Here is a 17,884-nt window from a genome sequence, read left to right as displayed (position 1 = left end):
TTTGACACGTGTTTTCCTCAGCTGCAGTGGTTTGAGCTCTCTGGGCCACCGTAGACAAACACATCTGGAATCAGGTTTTTTGAGATTGTGTCACAGTTTGTGTTTTTCAGTCCCACCAGCAGATCAACACGTCACTGATCGTTTACACTCCTCACAGCTGATTTTCACAGTAAACCGTCTGTGCTCCGTCATAGATCTGCAGCCACTAGATCTGAAAGTCTTCCAGCAGAGCCGCACTGTTGTTGTTGTTGTTGATGATGTTGTTGTTGTTGTTGTTGTTGTTGATGAAAACGGGTCTGGACCTAAAACTAGTGGAGTTAGATTTGAATGTGTTTGGACCTGAGACACTGACTGCTTCCTTCATAAGCCATACTGTGTTTATACATGTAAATATGAATGTGCATAGTTTTCTACACAACTTGCTTCTATGTGATGTGAACTGTTGACATTGACTGTCAGTAAAGGGAATGAACCAGAACACGTGGACTGTGTGGACTGTTTTCATGCCTGGTGACTGGCTTTCCTACAGACCTAGCTTAGCTTAGCATAAAGTCTGGAAACAGCTAGCTTAGCTTTGTCCAACCAGCTCTAATTAACATCTTTTTCTTTTGTTTCCTTGTCTCCCAAGAATCATGCTCCATATTTTACACTTCCTGTGTTTTATTTTGATGTGTTGATCCATAAGAAGATATATTAGTTAGTTATATTATAGTTTCACATCTCCTCTCTCAGGCTTCTCTCTGCAGCTCTAGTAACAACAGGTCGGTGTCTTCATCATACTCCATCACATGGAGATGACGCTCCAGAAAAAGCTAGTAAGTGGACCTTGAGTTGTTTTGTCAAACTCCCAGCAGCTAAATTATCACAGAAAAGGTGAGAGATTTTTGTTTTTCAAAGTAATTAAATAATATAATAATAAATCATTATTATAGTAGTAATAATAATAATAATAATAAAACAAACTGACGACATCAATGTCAAACTGCAATACAGAGTCTGAAGAACCAGGTTCACTTNTGTCAAACTCCCAGCAGCTAAATTATCACAGAAAAGGTGAGAGATTTTTGTTTTTCAAAGTAATTAAATAATATAATAATAAATCATTATTATAGTAGTAATAATAATAATAATAATAATAATAAAACAAACTGACGACATCAATGTCAAACTGCAAGACAGAGTCTGAAGAACCAGGTTCATTTAAATCAACATTTTAATTGATTAATTTTTTTTTAATTTTATTTTGGCGAGGTTCTTGCACAGCTCTGAGCCTCTCCTCTGATTGGCTGACTGTTTTCTGAGTGATCCAATAAAAATATAGCAGATTTCAGGTAAAAACACTCAGAGAAACCAAATCCTGCAAGGTTTGGATGGTGGGTCCAGGTGGGCGGGGCTTGGTGACTGCTTTGTTGTGACATCACAAAGTTCCAGAAGTCCTGACGGCTGGTTTTAAGGCTCAGTTTCTGAATACAGGCTGTGTGCATTTCTCTGTGGACTGAGGCTTTGATACTTTCACAGTATTAATATAGAAGCTAGAGCTGATCTATAATCACACTACACATGGACACAGACCTTTACACTGGAGGAGCTTTAAACACAGTCAGATTCTGCAGTTGTGGCAGGTTTTCTACATATTAGAAGTGACTGTAAAGATTCATAATTAATGTAATAAACAGCTGTACAACATGTTCTAGACTTCAGTCTGCAGTTTTACATCAGTGTCAGTCATATTGTGTGTTGAGCAAAATGCAGTTTGTGTTTCTGGTTTCAGACTCAGCTGAAGCAGAATCACAGAGAAAAGCAGCAGATGAAATGTTTGTTGTAGTCGAGTCGTCCACAGCGTCTCAGTGAGGCTGGACATGATTTTAACTTCTGTCAAGTTTTCTACGGTGGCCCTGAAGCTCAAAACAAACAACCAGAAAACATCATCACATGAGCTGCTCATACTCATAATAAAGTGATGAACACGGCTGCGACGCACTTGTTGTTCAAAGCCTTTAACTTTGAAAGTCACAAAATATTTAACAATGAGTGCATCGCAGCCTGGTTCATCACTTTATTGTGTCCCCTGGAAACACTTCCTGTTGTGTTGTGAGTACTTGCAGCTCATGTGATGAAGATGTTTTCTGGAGTTGTTTGTGTTTTGAGCTTCAGAGCCACCGTAGTTTTGGAGGAAGTGAAAGAACAAATTGAACTACAAAAAGAACAATGTAAAATACAGTGAAGAAAAGATTCACTCATTAACATGAAGCACAAACTAATTAAAACATGGGTGGAGGAGGGTGGAGGAGGAGGAGGAGGAGGAGGGNTTTTCTGGAGTTGTTTGTGTTTTGAGCTTCAGAGCCACCGTAGTTTTGGAGGAAGTGAAAGAACAAATTGAACTACAAAAAGAACAATGTAAAATACAGTGAAGAAAAGATTCACTCATTAACATGAAGCACAAACTAATTAAAACATAGGAGGAGGAGGAGGAGGAGGAGGAGGAGGTGGAGGAGGTGGAGGGTCCAGGAGGGTCCAGGATGGTTCAGGATGGTTCAGGGTTGGGGGGTCAGTCTGTTCAGGATCTGCTCTGCGGGTCTGAAGGGGAAGTCGTGCTGAGGGACGCCCAGAGCCTTCATCCTCTCCGTACAGGTGTGCAGCAGCTGGTCGTACTCCTGCAGGTCACATGTTGAAGCGTGAAGCGACTGTCGCATGACGCCGAGCAGTGACCACGCTCACCTGAAAACTCACCTGACACTCTCGAGCCAGGTCCTCCTGTAAGGCGCTGATGTTCACCTGTTTACGCTCCAGGAGTTCCTGTGAGCAGCAGAAACACGTGACTCAGCAATATTTCAACCAATCACAGAGCAAGGTTTCACTCTTTGCTGAATTTTCAAAATAAAACGCCCTTGTAACTGTAAGACAAACGTGTTCTCTGAAGACAAACAGCTCGGTGGTTGGATGTGGTTCCCGATTGGCCGTTTTCATTGTGTTGAAAAAAGTCTTAGTTTACCCTGACCCTGATCCTGACCCTTGACCCCTGACAGCTTTAATGAGGGAAGTGGGATGAGTTCCTTTCTGACCTGCTGACTCCCTGGAGAGGTCAGAGGTCATTCATGTTCATTTAGGACACAGATGTGGATATAGAATCGTACCTCCAGTTTGTTTGCGGCGCTGCTGGCGGCGGGTTGCTGGGTGGCGGCGAGCGCGGCGCAGAGCTGAGCCTCCTTCTTCTCCAGAGTCTCGGTCAGCGCCGCCAGCTTCCTCTCCAGCAGCAGCTCCTTCAGTCCGCTCCTCCGCTGCACCTCCACGACGGCCTCCGCCTGCTTCCTCAGCAGCTCGTCGCGCTCCTGCTGAACCTGACCACACCCACACGTTCACATCGGACGCCCGGCGGGCCGAGAGGAGGTCACGTGACAAACTGACCTTTTACCTTTTCAAAGGCCTGCAGCAGCAGCTCGTGCTCCACGCTCAGATCCCTCAGCTCCTGCTCAGCGACCTTCACCTGAGCTCGGCTCGTCTGCCACACAGAGGAGGAGGAGCAACATTTTAATCACTGGTTTCATTTACGTGGGGCAGGTAGAGACAGCTGTTCGTCCTGCTCCATGTTTGATTTAACAAATGAACTTTTAGCTTCTTTTCTCCTCAGGAAACAAGGAGCTCCAGGCAGATTCACTGAGCTGCTACGATTCAGCGCTGCAGTGAAGACGTCTGCAAAGTATCTGACAACAAACTACAAGTGACTGAAGCTTTGGTTGGTCTCTCTCAGATTCCTGATCAGCTGTTTCATTAAATACTTCATTAGGGAACATAAGAAAATGACAGCTGCCAGAGTAAAGCAGCACGTCTTGCTCTTTCTTTGTCAGAAGCAGGAAACACTTCGCTGTGTTCCACCACATCAATCCAGAGATCAGTGTCACAGAGAGCTGGACAACAACATGATGTACATGGTTCCAACAAAACTACCGGAGCATTACCTCACGTTTGATTTTGTGTATGGATCTGAAGTTTCAGAGCGTGAAAATAAACTGGTAAGCGTGAAACACTCGGCTGCTCTGTGCAGCGAACGCACCACCATCTTGGCCTTGGCCTGGTTGTAGTCCTGCAGCTGCTTCTGGAGCTCGGGCAGCTTGCGCTCGGCCTCCTGCAGAGACTCTCGCAGACGTTTGTTCTCCTGCTGAGCGGCCGACAGATCTCTGTCTGCTCGCGCCTCCTGCTTCTGAACCTCTGCGAGTTCGTCCTGGAGACAAACACAAACATCAGGAGAAAACAACCTGAACGTCACGTCAGCTCATCAGCCTGTGACTGCAGCAGCTCTGGGCTCACAGAATTATCTCAGCTGTTACGTTACAAACAAACGACAGATGTGAGTGTTCACCAGGCAGAGTGTCTGAGGAAATGTTGGATTGTGGGAAATGTAGGATTTTTTTGTGCATTTTTTTTTTAAAGCTGCAGGACGCTGTTTCCTACTGAGCACTCAAACCAAACATCAGCACAGTGACACCAAACATCTGTAACTGAGAAGGGAAATCTTTTTTCTCGACCTGATCAACATTAATTAACATTAATTAACACAAAATGTAATTCCACATCCTCCAGACTGGAGACGTTCAAAGACACGACAGAGAGAAAAACTACATCGACACTTTTACAGCAATAACGTCCTCTAGTACGGCAGCGTGTTGTTGCCATGACAACACTAATGTATGATGACACGTGTGTTTGTATTCATCACGTGTGTAACGTGTGTGTGTTCAGTATCAGTGAGCGGACCACGCCTCCAGCAGGATGTGTTTTGGCAGCAGCGGGCTGCCGTACTTCACCTTCAGCGCCCTCTGATCCGTCAGCAGCTTGGTCTGAACAGCTGAGTAATACTCCTCGGCTCCTCTCAGAGCTCGGTCATGATCCTCCATCAGAGTCACCACGCGGCTTTTCATTCTGTCCTCCAGCTCGTTGACCTCCGCCCTCCGCTTCTTCCCCTCCGCCTCCGCCATCGACTGCGTCACCGTGTGATATTTGACCTCAATTTCTGTTGAAACGGCGACAGAAGGAAAGACAGTGGTTTGGTGGCAGAGAGCGTTACAGCAGTGGCCTGGGTTTCCTGTCTCTCTCACTGACCCCGTCACAATAAAGCTAAAAATGACTTGAAAAGATTTAGTGAGGTTAACGTAAATTCCAACATTGGTACCAAGATTCAACGTGTACTGATGTGGTGAGTCTAGTATATGATGATGTCACAGCAGGAACGTCCCTCTGATCAGACGTGATCAGGTCTGACCAGTAGGGGCCCGGGTTTCCTCACCTCTGATTCGCCGGTCGTAGTCGTTGGTCAGCTCCATCAGCTCCACCTGGTGTTTCTGTGGAGCAGTGACAGGAAACACTTGTAGGAATGAAACAGGAAGCAGCTGCAGTGCACGGATGAAGCAGGACTCACCAGTTTGAGCTCCTTGATGCAGTTGTCGTTGTGGAGCTTCTTCTCACGGAGCTCCGCCTCCAGACCCTGCACGTCCCTCTGCAGCTCCAGCTCTGACCGGGTGTGCTGGTTCTGGATCAGCGAGGCGGAGGCCACGCCGTCCGTCTTCAGCTCGGAGACGGCGTTGTGGTGTTCGAACAGGACGTGCTTCAGCTTCTGCTTGTACACCTGGACACCGGTGTCCACCAGACACAGAGTCAGTTCACTTCAGTGCGATCACTGTGATGTAAAGTCTGTTTCACTCTGAGCGTCATTCACTGGACCAGAGTCTCAGCGAGGCTCCGACACTGAGATCAGCCAGTATCAGACAGTTACACCAAGACTCACAGTCAATAACCAGATATTAAACACAAACTATTATTTCTGTTATGAAATGTAAAATTGCAAAACTTATAATGATAATGAATGAAGCTCTGTAGATTTATTTTGTAATATTGTGTGTGTGTGTGTGTGTGTGTGTGTGTGTGTGTGTGTGTGTGTGTGTGTGTGTGTGTGTGTGTGTGTGTGTGTGTGTGTGTCTCACAGTGATCTCCACTCGGTGGCGCTCCTCCGCCTCCTCTCTCTCCCTGCTTCTGTTCCTCAGCTCGGCCTTTGTCTCCTCCAGGTTCCTCTTGGAGATTTCCCAGAATGCCTGGATCTTGTCCCGCTCCAGCTGGAAGTAGCTCCTCTCCTCCCGCTCTCGGTCCAGCTCCTCCCGGAGGCGAATGATGTGCTCCTCCAGCTGCAGGTCACAGACATTTTGTTGAGGTTACAACAAATACCTTCTGACAGGTTATGTCTCCGGGGGGAGGGGACAACAGTTTTATTTTTGCTCTATTTTTCATGAGTTGAAATAAAAGATGGAGGACCTGTTTATGTTTTGTTTTCTTCTCCTTTAAGGAGATCATCCACCCACCTGACAGGTGTGGCACGACTGATCCTGACGAAGGAGAAATGCTCACTAACACGGGTTTTGTGTCATTAGACAAAGTCTTAGATCTTTTATTTCATCTTATGAAAACTGGGAGCAAAAGTGTTGTGTTTAAGGTTTATAGTTGTTAATGGTTACGTTGTATTTTTGGTCAGTGTATAAATATTGAGACGTTTTTTATCTGAAAACTCCTGGACACATGATGATTCCTCAGGTGTCCACATCACACATCACTGGTTTCTCTTACATCCAGGTGTGAGACTCAGGTGAGCTCAGAGGAACAGCAGGTGAGACATGCACAGAGCAGCGACGTCACAGTGAAGGAACAATTAAAAAAAACAAACACATTCAACAGAATATTAATAATATAAAGTGGAACTAAAGGATTTAAATTCATCTATTTAAGCCACTTTTGACCTGGTCCTTGGACATCTCCTCCGTCGGAAGACCGTCCACCACCGCGGAGGACCTCCCCTTCCCGGCCTTCTTGCCTTTAGTCTTCGGCGGCTGGAACAGAAAACGACATGTCTGAACCACCGTGAGCACCGCAGCTAACAGCGTCCGCACGGAGCTGGTGTCTGGCTGGTGCTAAGCTAACAAGCTAACACACAGCTAACCGTGCTCCACAGAAGTCAGTGCGGTAAAAAGCCGCGGATGAAACCGAGACGTTACTCACCATCGTGAGGCAGAGAGCGACTCACACACAGCGACGGCACAGAGAGAGAGAGAGAGGCTAAACTGAGAGCCGTTAGCTAGCTGAGCCCATGGAAACAAGAGCCGCTGCCATGGCAACGTCGTCACGTGACCGCCGGAAACTTTTTTTTTCCAAATTAAACTTTATTTATTTATTTTTTCCGCATTCCAAAGGCGAAGACAATAAATACATTTTAAAAAAGAATAAAGTTTGACAATAATAAATAATAAAACAATAAAATACATGATAATAATTTTATATAATAAAAGATGAAAAATTAATAAATTATAGGATAAGTTACATATTAAAACGCATTAACAGTATTTATAGCTTTTTTATTAGTGACTTATTCATTGAATTATTTTACTTGAGAATTTCCATTTTATGACACTTTATACTTTCAGTTCACCTCAATGCAAAACACATGAAGAGCTTATAAAATATAAGTAGTTATTGTAGTTGGTTTGAGATTAATTTACCCAACAGTACATATAATTAGAGATGAGTAATGATTAGTAATCGATTAGTTGATCCTCAGAAGATTAAAACCATTTTAATAACTGGTTTGTCAGATTAAGAACATTCCAATAATTTCATGAAACTAGCTTCAGCTTTGGAACTTTTCCTCGTCTTAAATCAATAAACTGAATCATTCTGAGGTTTAGACAATCAGAACAATCAACAGTCTATCACTATTATCTGACAATTAATCAATTCATTCATTGTGGAGATTCTCAGTCCAATAAAAATTAAAGAATCAGCTTCACCTCAACCAACTACAACAGTAAGACGCTGTTTACACATTAATGCACGAGTGATAATAATCTGATAATATGATAATAACAATATAACAGGAGAAACTGTTCTGCACTGAAAACTTTTACTTTTACATGTAATGGAGTATTTTTATCTGAAGACTTCCTCCTCCTCCACTGATTCAGATGTCAAACAGAGTTTACTGCTGCAGGACTCGAGACCAAACGTGTGATGTTATTGTGGTCAGTGAACACCACACAAAATGACAGAATAACCCACATCCCTGTTTAAGGATATACACGTTTAATATAGTTACAACAGCACAACAACAGAGTCAGACGGTGACAGGAAATACAAACAGTTTCACAACAGTGTTTAGATCACGGCTGTCATGATTTTCACCATAACATTATTATCACAATATTTATAGAAAGAGTTTGAAAAATAATAATAACCTTTAACTTAGTTTATTGTCAATTTTTTGTCAAATAAAATCTTTATGTTCCTTTGCTGCTTGTTTGGACGAATAATAATGGCTTTGTTTGGACAATATACTCTTTTACCTGCATAAACTACATCCCCCATGGTGCATCAGTGGCCTTTTGATTTTTTATGTTGGACTTAAATTTGTTTGAAAGACAAATAGCCACTACAACGTTGTTAGTCCCGGTGTGTCTATATGTGGAGGTGTGACAGTTTGTGACAGTTTGTGACAGTTTGTGACAGTTTGTGTGTTTCTGTCTGTTTCTGCAACGAAGAAGAAAGAAGGATTTTGTGTCTGTCAGCAGTTTCTGCTTCTATCCGTCAGATCAGTATGTGTGACAGTCAGCAGAGAGAAGGGCTTAATAACCTTCCTGTTGGCCTCAAATCTGACTGTTTTCAAATGTTTTTATAATCACCTGAAAATAAACTACACTTTCTGTCTGTCTATTTATCTGTCTGTCTGTCTATTTATCTGTCTGTCTGTCTATCTGTCTGTCTGTCTATTTATCTATCTGTCTGTCTATTTATCTGTCTGTCTGTCTGTCTGCCTGCCTGCCTGCCTGTCTGTCTGTCTGTCGTCTGTCTGTCTGTCTATTTATCTGTCTGTCTGTCTATCTGTCTGTCTGTCTATTTATCTGTCTGTCTGTCTATTTATCTGTCTGTCTGTCTGTCTGCCTGCCTGCCTGCCTGCCTGCCTGTCTGTCTGTCGTCTGTCTGTCTGTCTGTCTATTTATCTGTCTGTCTGTGGATTCTGGGCCAGAGAATACACACCCTCCTCAGCCCGTCCTTCCCTGTTGCTCTTGGTAACGGTGCTGTACAGAGCAGTGTTTGTGGGGGTGGGGGTGGGGGGGTCTGTCGTTGCTATGACAGTGGACCAGTAGTAGGGACTCTCCACATCTGGCTGCAGGCTGCCGTCCTTGATCTCCTCGTAGATCCCCTCCGTCACAGGCGTGTCCGGGCGGCTGCGTCTCCTCTGTGAGCACCGCCTCAGCGTCACCACGGCTGCTAGCACCAGAGCGCCACCTATAACCGCCCCGACAGGTATCATCCACAGGTGTGAGGGCGGGTCCTCTGTGCCGCTCCCTCCTGAACCCAGAGCGTCGTCTCTGTGTGTGACTGGTGCTTCACCTGGTGTGGGCGCCACCATGTTGGGCTCTGAGGTCACGCTCAGATATATTTGTTTATCGTTGCAGAAATACATGGACTCATCAGAGACCTGAACGTTGTGTATGACCAGTGAATTATCTCCCGGGGAATCGTAGCGTTCCTCACGGCTGTCCTTGTGGCCATTTTTGATAGTGACGAGAACCACCTTCTCCCCTTGTCTCACACGCCACCACGTCACATCTCCACTTCCTGTTGCGTGAGGACAGGGCAGGGTGGCGTCCGTGTTCTGCTGCACAGTCTTTGCTGGAACATCTGGAAACAGACAGGCAGCTGTTAGAAACGGGCCGTGATACATGTGGTCGGCAGCCATTTTGTTTTCAGGTTGTCCTGGACACGATGTCTCAGCAACTCCTTCAAGGAACTTCTTCACTTGGACCCAAGGATGAACTGACTGGACTTTGGTGGTCAAAGGTCAAAGGTCAGTGTGACCTCACAAAACACCTTTTAGCCATTACTCAAGACTTCACGGCAATCATGACAAAATTTCACACAAATAGTTCAAATAGGAGTTTAGCACCTGAAGGTGTTCAGTGTCTAATTTCTCCTTAAACACCAGCTGTTACTCTGCTGCAGTCGGGGTTTTTCATGGAGGTGATTCACTCAGTGAAACTCAGTAAATCAGAGTTATATGACAGTTCATGTTGGGTCAGTGAGCGCTGCACAGCGTGCTGTAAAAAACACTGAGCCAACCTTAAATACAACAAATGACTTTTTACTTTTCTGATTTTAAAAAAGCAGCAGAGGAAACATTTCTGTCTTTACTCCACAGTCAGCACAAAATATTCACTTTTTAATTATGAGACGTACCGATCGTCCTCATGTACAACAGACCATCACAAACACAATGAATTAAACTTAAAGCAGCAACATGATCCTATCAGAGAGAGAGAGTCCAGGATTTCACTGAAGGACCTCAGTGTTTCTTCCTTCACTGCTGGAGCTTCTGTCATGACGACGTCTGTTTCCCACTTTCAGCTGAAGGTTCTTGTTCTCTTATTTTTTTATTTAGAATTCTTATTTTTATTTTATCTTATTAAACTTTTTCATCTTCCAGTTAAAACTTTATGGTTTGTTTCCACGTTTCCTTCATGGTGTTAACAAACATCAGAATCAGAAGATGAATAAAATACTGAGCCAGTGTGAACGCCGGAGAACTGACACCGAGTCTTTTAAATGGATTTACTTACTGGAGGCGAGAGAGAGGCGTCCGGCCGAGAGGAGGCAGAGGTAAAGCAGCATCTGTGCAGCCTGCGGACGCTCGCCGTGTGACGGGATGAAACCACAGAGTCTGGTTTATCTAAGAGGAACTCACACTGTGACTAAGAGGTGGAAATGAAGCGTGAGTAAAGACTCAAACAACAAAATCAATTCCCACACGTCGTGGTTTTCACTGCTCAGCTTTATTTCAGAGAATATTACAACACATTACATTCAACCTGCCTCCAAAACATAGTTGTTTAAATACAGTCTCTTATTTACAGTGTGTGGACGTGTCAGCGGCTCTGTGACTTGTCTGCGCTGGTCGGCTGACTGATCTTTGACAGATCCCCGAAAGATGCTGTGGCCGAGCCTCGCTTCGCTGGTCTGGACTGAGGAGGAAAAAACCACAGAACACAACATTAAAGGAGGAAACGCAGCAGTGGTGTGTTTAATGTCTGTGGTTATTTTGAATAATCAGAAACAGAAAGTCAAACTGTGTCAATGTAAAATTAAAGAACATAATCATCCTGCCCAAACCGTTTGATAGACAGTTGAACTCTGGGAATTGTAGTGCAGAAACACCAAGGACCAAGATTCGATGTATTAAGAAGCACAGCTGCAAACTCCTCCCCTTTCTGAATAAAAACATGGCGGCTGAGTGATTCATGTAGAACCTAAAGCTGGATTTATACTGAGTGTTTAGGCTCTGAGTCTCTCTTCTGATTGGCTGACTGTTTTCTGACTGATCCAATAAAAATAAAGCAGATTTCAGGTAAAAACACTCAGAGAAACCAAATCCTGCAAGGTTTGGATGGTGGGTCCAGGTGGGCGGGGCTTGGTGACTGCTTTGTTGTGACATCACAAAGTTCCAGAAGTCCTGACGGCTGGTTTTAAGGCTCAGTTTCTGAATACAGGCTGTGTGCATTTCTCTGTGGACTGAGGCTTTGATACTTTCACAGTATTAATATAGAAGCTAGAGCTGATCTATAATCACACTACACATGGACACAGACCTTTACACTGGAGGAGCTTTAAGGAGAAACACAGAAAATCCAGAAATATAACAAATACAAAAACACATGCAACAAGTATTGCTACACCGGGTGTGAGGAGGAAGTGAAACAACATTACAGAGAAATTTATTTCTTTTTTTTTTTGGTATATTTCTTTTTTGGGCTTTTTATGCCTTTATTTGATAGTGCAGTAGAGAGACAGGAGGCAGAGAGGGGGAATGACATGCAGCAAAGAACCGGGGCCGACTGCAGCGAGGACTGTGGCCTCTACACATGGGGCGCCTGCTTAGAGCACGACGCCACACGACGCCCAGAGAAATTCATTTCTACTCAGACGTTTTTCAGGCGAATAAAAGTTGACAGTGAATTTATTAAAAAATAAAACCCATAATGTTAATTTAAAATAAAGGGAAATTTAGTTTAGACTGCACTGCCTCTGTTAATTATTGTTCATATTCTTATTTTTACTGATATATATTGATTTATCTGTGAATATAAGAATGTAAATCCACAGAAGCAGCGCTGCTGTTAAACTGTCCAATAAATCATGTATTTATCAGGGCTGCAGCTTCTCATGTCCATTCTTTTATCTGACCGAAGAACCTGTGCTGAACCCGTATTCACGGCACCTGGATATCAGGTGTCACACCTGTCTCACCTGTGACTCGTGAGGCTTCCAGCCAATCATGTAGAGGATCTCGAAGGTGGCGGGAACGGACCCATCCTCGTCACCATACATCTCTGAAACATTTCACACAGACAGAGACATCGCTCAGCGGCTGTCAGAGATACAGGACGTTAACGTTAGCGGGAAGGTCGGGTGCTTTGACGTGGGGGTGTGTGAGGTCGTCGTATACAGTTGGTACGTTATTCTGATCAGCGCGGTGTCCGCGAGGAAGTTTTAAAGACGCCACTGAAACAGTCCAACATCTGTTTAAATGAAGCTTCATGTAGAAGATTTTCATCTTCATCTTCCAGTGAAAACAGCTCTTTCCTTTGGCTCTACTTTTTCAACTGCTGAACTACCGTGTTCCTACGCACAAGCACCTATGGAGCACATTGTGTCACGCCGCAGGTCAGCTGAGCCAATCAGGAAGTAGTGACAAAGGAAAGAGCTGTTGAAGATAAAGATGAAAATCTTCTACATGAAGCTTCATTTAAACAGATGTTGGATTGTTCTTTTTAAAAGTGTCTAAAACAGGTGTTTTCTGGTGGCCCCGCCCACAGCAGCTCATCACTCTGACACTCTGCAGGTGTCCCCGCCCACAGCAGCTCATCACTCTGACACTCTGCAGGTGGCCCCGCTCAGCGTTCCTATCTGACACTGCGCTGATCACAATCTACTGCAGGTAATGAACCGACTATATGACGACCTCACACCCCCCCACGTCAAAACACCTGAACTGTCCCTTTAATGTTTCTCCATTAAACTGAACACGACACTCTCTTCTTCGCTGGTTGACGAAGAAAGACTGAGTCTGAGCTGCAGCTCGTTTCTCAGAAAGAGGAAGTTAAATCACAGGAAGTGTTTTTATTCTCAGCTGATGCGTCATTGTTGATTCTGATGAACAAAAAGCAGCAGGTCAGATTTAAAACAGGAAACAGGGAACTTTGAGTAACGACTAACAATACCTTTATAAATGGCTGCTGCTGCTAACACGGTGTCTCTGTGCAGCAGCGACCTCCTGTTCCACGCACAGTTGCTCTCGCCCATTCCTGCGGAGACCAACGCTCACATCACTCTGTCACATCAGCTCACACTGAAGCTTCACGTCAGAATCTCCAGTTTATTATTGAAACAGTTGAAACACAGTAGAATCTAATAAAACACCAGTAATTAACACGGCCACAGACAGGAAAACACAGGAGTCAACAAAACGTGACGTGTATGAGTTTCATGAAGGTTGGAGTTGTTGCAGAGCTACTGGATTACAGACCGCTGTACAGGTGTACAGGTGTACCTGGTGGAAATGTGAAAAATACGAGGTGGAAATGAGCTGATGTGTAAGACTGATACAGGTGATCCAGTTTTATATCAAACTAATTAATTAATTAAGACTCTGCTCTACTTCCTGTGTCCTCTAACTAATGGTGTGATTGTGCTCATGACTTCTAATTGACCCCTGACCTTTCATCTAACGACACCAACAGGTCGAGATCATGAGAGGAAGTACAATACAGGTAACGAGCAACATGACACACACACACACACACACACACACACACACACACTGACACAGACACTGACACACACACACACACACACTGTGTTGTACCTTGTAAGTCAGTCATGACCTCGATGATTCCTGGATATTGAACCTGAACTTCATCAATATCCTGCAACACAAACACAATCGTTCGACTCTAAAAACACATTTCATTAATATTTTAACAACAAAGTTTTATTGTCTCCACAGATGTGATGATGCTTTCTTTCATAAATGTTCATATTTCTTTTAAAACTTTGTCTTTTATGAACCTAACCTAACGGACTGTGGTTCACATGATATATATATGTGTGTTTACACACACATATATATCATATATATATATATTATATTTATTTATTCCATATATTCAGTTGTAGCAGATGTTTGTTTTTGAAGCAGCTGCTTGTTTCCGTCTGTGTGCAGGTCAGGGGTTAAAGGTCGTGTCTCTCGGTGGGTTTATCTCACCACAGTGAGCATGTTGAAGCCCGCCTGGCCCAGCAGGTTGCCCAGGTCGGTGACGGCGGTGTAGGGGGAGACGTGGGGGGAGAATCCCCCCTCCCTCTCAGTCTCGGCGAGCTGGAGGGAACACCTGAGCTCGTAGAGCGTCTCCCCGCCCACCATCGCCCCGATGAAGACCCCGTCCGGCTTCAGCACCTGGTGGATCTGAGGAGAGGGGTCACAGGGGGCGATTACTGAGAGTGAGGTCACACTGATCATCTTTATAGATCATCTATATCTGGACACTGGAGACCAACACCAGCGTCAGAGCTGCAGTTTGCTAAAAGGACAATTTACAACTAGAATCACTTGCTCATGGTCGTATCCCTCCGCCACTCAGACTAGTTCCAGCTCACTTCCTGTTTATCCAGAGTCAGAGACAAAATGAACCATTTGTGTGAAAGTTTGTCATAATTGCTGTGAACTCTTGAGTAATGGCTAAAAAGTGATTTGTGAGGTCACACTGACCTTTGACCTTTAGCCACAAAAATCTAATCAGTTCACCCCTGAGTCCAGGTGAATGTTTGAGCCAAATTTAAAGAAGTTCTGTCAAGGTGTTACTGAGACATCGTGTCCATGAGACGGACGAACGGACAACCTGAAACCAAAATGGCCGCCGCTCTGACTGTCGCTGGTGTGGAGGAATAAACAGCACAGACATGGAGATAATTCAAAGCAAAAAATTTAAGTAAGAAATATTGAGTCAGAATCTCCTAGTTAAGGTTAATTCATTAATTCATCAAGTCATTAAATCATGATCACAGACGGACAAACAAGAAAACACAAAAACACAAAGCTCTCGTGTGAAAAAGCAACTGTTCTAACTTGGTAAGAACAAATAGTTTCTAGTAGGATCTCACTGCTGAAAGTAGTTTTTTCAGGACCTTGAACTCATCATGTAAAGACCGAGGAGAGAACAGAAATGTTTCAGCGTCAGTGAACAAGACACCTGAGGAGACTTATCCTGATTTGATGCTGCACAGGAAACAGAGAGTATGAACCTGCGCCCTCTAGTGGCCGGTGGTCAGAAGGACACAAGTGTTTGTATTGTACATGAAGCTTTGGTCACACGTTGGCTCAGCTGTTTCCTGAGTCTCTCACCTGTTTGAGAGCACCTGGCAGGTCGTTGATCCAGTGCAGGCTGAAAGAGCAGAGAACAGATTAAACACCAACGAAGAAGAGTTTAAAAGCCCCCGACCAAAAATAAACATGCTGAAGAAACTATACACAAATGTAATATATGTACATAAATCAAACTTCCATGAATCTATAAAATAAAAACATGTAAAAATGATTTATAAAACCTATTAGAAACTTTCATATACAGATATACAGTATACATCTACCACATACAAATATATATAGCTATGTTTGTGAATGTATGTTTATACTATAGACTCGTTTTACTGTGGGTAGCTCATAAATGTTATAAACTTACAGTATATCTTCATATATCCAGAGGATGTATAAATGTGATAACAATATATAGGTGACATATATGGCAACATCTCTATTGTTATATACATATATGTCACACATCACATATATCACATTTCTGTATGAGCAGTGAACCACAGGATGGAAACTGAGGTAGAAAATGTGACTGAAATGTTTAAATTGGTGTGTACAACTGTGTGTGAACACCACACAGAAGCGACGGTGTCAGTCACCTCAGGCTGCTCACCACCAGGTCGAAGGTGTTTTCTTTAAACGGCAGAAACTCCTCATCAGCCAGGACACAGGTGGTGGGGATCTCCGTCCGTCTGCTCTGCTTCTGCAGGTCAGAGCCACAGAGTGGTTAAAGCATGAACGTACATCAGCAGCATCATGTGTCACTGTTTACTGTGTCTTCATCATCGCTCACCAGAGTCTTCTCTGAGACGTCGGTGAGGAACAGACGCTCCACGACGTCCTGAAACACAGACACACAAACACAGACAGAGTCATCCAGGTGATTTCAGCTGCTCAAGACAGTTTGAAATCTGACGCACAGTGAACAGACTGTACTTTGTTTAAATGCTCTGCAATGTGACTTTTTCCACCGCCGATGTCCAACGCCAGGGGAAACGTCCTGAGAAGACAGGAAGAGAGAATGTCAATCAATCAAACTTTATTTATATATTATTCATACAACCAAGTGCTTTACAAGTGACGGACAGGATGTAAACAATGGACTGGGACACTAGTGCAAAGATGCAATAAATACAATTATTAAACGCAACAGAAAATAAGAACATTACAATAATAATAATTATACAACACTATATAAAGCCAGGCTGCACAGATTGGTTTTTAATTTACATTTAAATAACATCAGCATCAACCCAGACTCTCTGTGGACTGGACTGTGTGTTAAACATGGATCCAGCTCTGTCGTCATGAACCCACCTCGCAATGTCATAGACCCGATCAGCCACTCGACTGCCAACCTGCAAACAAACACAGGTGGACATAAACCTTTATTTATTTCATAGCTGTGTTTATTTATTTATTTAATATTGATTAAAATGGTATCTCAGTGACACAAATTGGACCAAAGACCCCAATCGGTTAAGATTATGTCCCAGGAGCCCCCATAAAGAAAAGTCCAACATGAACGACCACATAGGTCGTTTTTTTTTAACCTTCTGATGGAGGAGTATCTCCTGACGTAGAGCCCCTACTGGGGCAGGTGTACGGGACCTTGGTTGTCATGGTTACACGTGTTCATTTTACCGTTTCAACTAATTAATATCACGTTCACATCTCCCCTGTTGCTGTTTGTTGTGTTGTGTGTAGCTGCCCTCCCTCTGTGAGTGAATTCTTCTTCTCTGGTTTATACCTCGTCCCTCAGGTAGTCGTACTGGTGACCGTCCTGCAGCGACGCAGCCCAGTTCTTCTGCCTCTTCTTCATCTCCCTGTTGAACACATTCATGGTGCCCCTGCCTGTCACTGCCAGTCCTCTGCTGGGGGGCTCAGACCTCGGGCCAGCCCGGAGTCTGCAGGAAGGGGACGAGATCCGGCTCCAGCTGCCCGAGGGGGCCGCAGGAGGAGCGGATCCGGGTGTGTGCAGTCTCTGCAGGACTCTCCCACACACTCTGCTGCTCATGGTGCTGTTCGGAGCTCCAGGTCAGAACTACAGACAGAGAGACTCTTGCATCAGAGCACTGAACAACATCCGAGGTCACTTCTTCCTGTCCTCCACATTGAATGACCTCAGGAGGAGGAGGAGGGAAAAGGTGGAACTGGATTCTGATGGGCTCACTGAAAACTGTGGAACTGGATCACAACCAGGAACTGGACTAAAAACGAAAAAACTAAAACTAAAAACTGTTCACAATTTTCTACGGAAGCGTAATGCATTAAATTATTTAATTATGCAATTTAAAAAAATCAGCAGAATTTTTTTAAAAGAATTTTTTTTTTTTTAAGAAAAGTTTTCTAAAATCCTCAGATTTTCTAAATTAATAATCTTGTTAATTCAGAAAAAATTTAAAGTCTGGATTTTTTTTTCAGAAAAAG

At 43.8% G+C, this 17,884-nt stretch overlaps 2 protein-coding genes across 3 annotated transcripts; both read right to left on the bottom strand.

The window, feature by feature from the left end:
• Nucleotides 1–2,534: 2,534 nt before the first annotated feature.
• LOC111232940 (growth arrest-specific protein 8-like) lies at nucleotides 2,535–7,071 on the bottom strand. The gene is made up of 11 exons (XM_022760648.1): nucleotides 7,039–7,071; nucleotides 6,780–6,869; nucleotides 5,976–6,173; nucleotides 5,414–5,620; nucleotides 5,282–5,336; nucleotides 4,803–5,008; nucleotides 4,052–4,219; nucleotides 3,413–3,499; nucleotides 3,135–3,338; nucleotides 2,731–2,796; nucleotides 2,535–2,654 (listed from the first exon to the last, which is right to left on the bottom strand). Exons 1-11 carry the CDS (start codon nucleotides 7,039–7,041, stop codon nucleotides 2,535–2,537), a joined length of 1,404 nt encoding a protein of 467 aa, XP_022616369.1. The 5' UTR covers nucleotides 7,042–7,071.
• A 3,772-nt stretch (nucleotides 7,072–10,843) lies between these two features.
• ndufaf5 (NADH:ubiquinone oxidoreductase complex assembly factor 5) lies at nucleotides 10,844–17,558 on the bottom strand. Of its 2 annotated transcripts, XM_022760674.1 has the most exons (12): nucleotides 17,205–17,558; nucleotides 16,772–16,812; nucleotides 16,391–16,454; nucleotides 16,248–16,295; nucleotides 16,054–16,157; nucleotides 15,485–15,524; nucleotides 14,351–14,548; nucleotides 13,952–14,012; nucleotides 13,308–13,391; nucleotides 12,334–12,416; nucleotides 11,676–11,691; nucleotides 10,844–11,051 (listed from the first exon to the last, which is right to left on the bottom strand). In XM_022760674.1, exons 1-12 carry the CDS (start codon nucleotides 17,469–17,471, stop codon nucleotides 10,894–10,896), a joined length of 1,164 nt encoding a protein of 387 aa, XP_022616395.1. In that variant the 5' UTR covers nucleotides 17,472–17,558; the 3' UTR covers nucleotides 10,844–10,893. The 2 variants fall into 2 exon arrangements, with proteins under 2 accessions (XP_022616395.1, XP_022616396.1); XM_022760675.1 differs by lacking the exon at nucleotides 11,676–11,691 and having other exon boundaries at nucleotides 10,871–11,051.
• Between the last annotated feature and the right edge of the window lie 326 nt (nucleotides 17,559–17,884).

This window comes from Seriola dumerili, unplaced genomic scaffold (assembly GCF_002260705.1).
Source record: "Seriola dumerili isolate Sdu_G_001 unplaced genomic scaffold, Sdu_1.0 BDQW01000349.1, whole genome shotgun sequence".
In the NCBI taxonomy this organism is placed as follows: domain Eukaryota; kingdom Metazoa; phylum Chordata; class Actinopteri; order Carangiformes; family Carangidae; genus Seriola; species Seriola dumerili.
The sequence above is the reverse complement of the archived record's forward strand: the minus strand, read 5'-3'. Positions and strand labels throughout refer to the sequence as shown.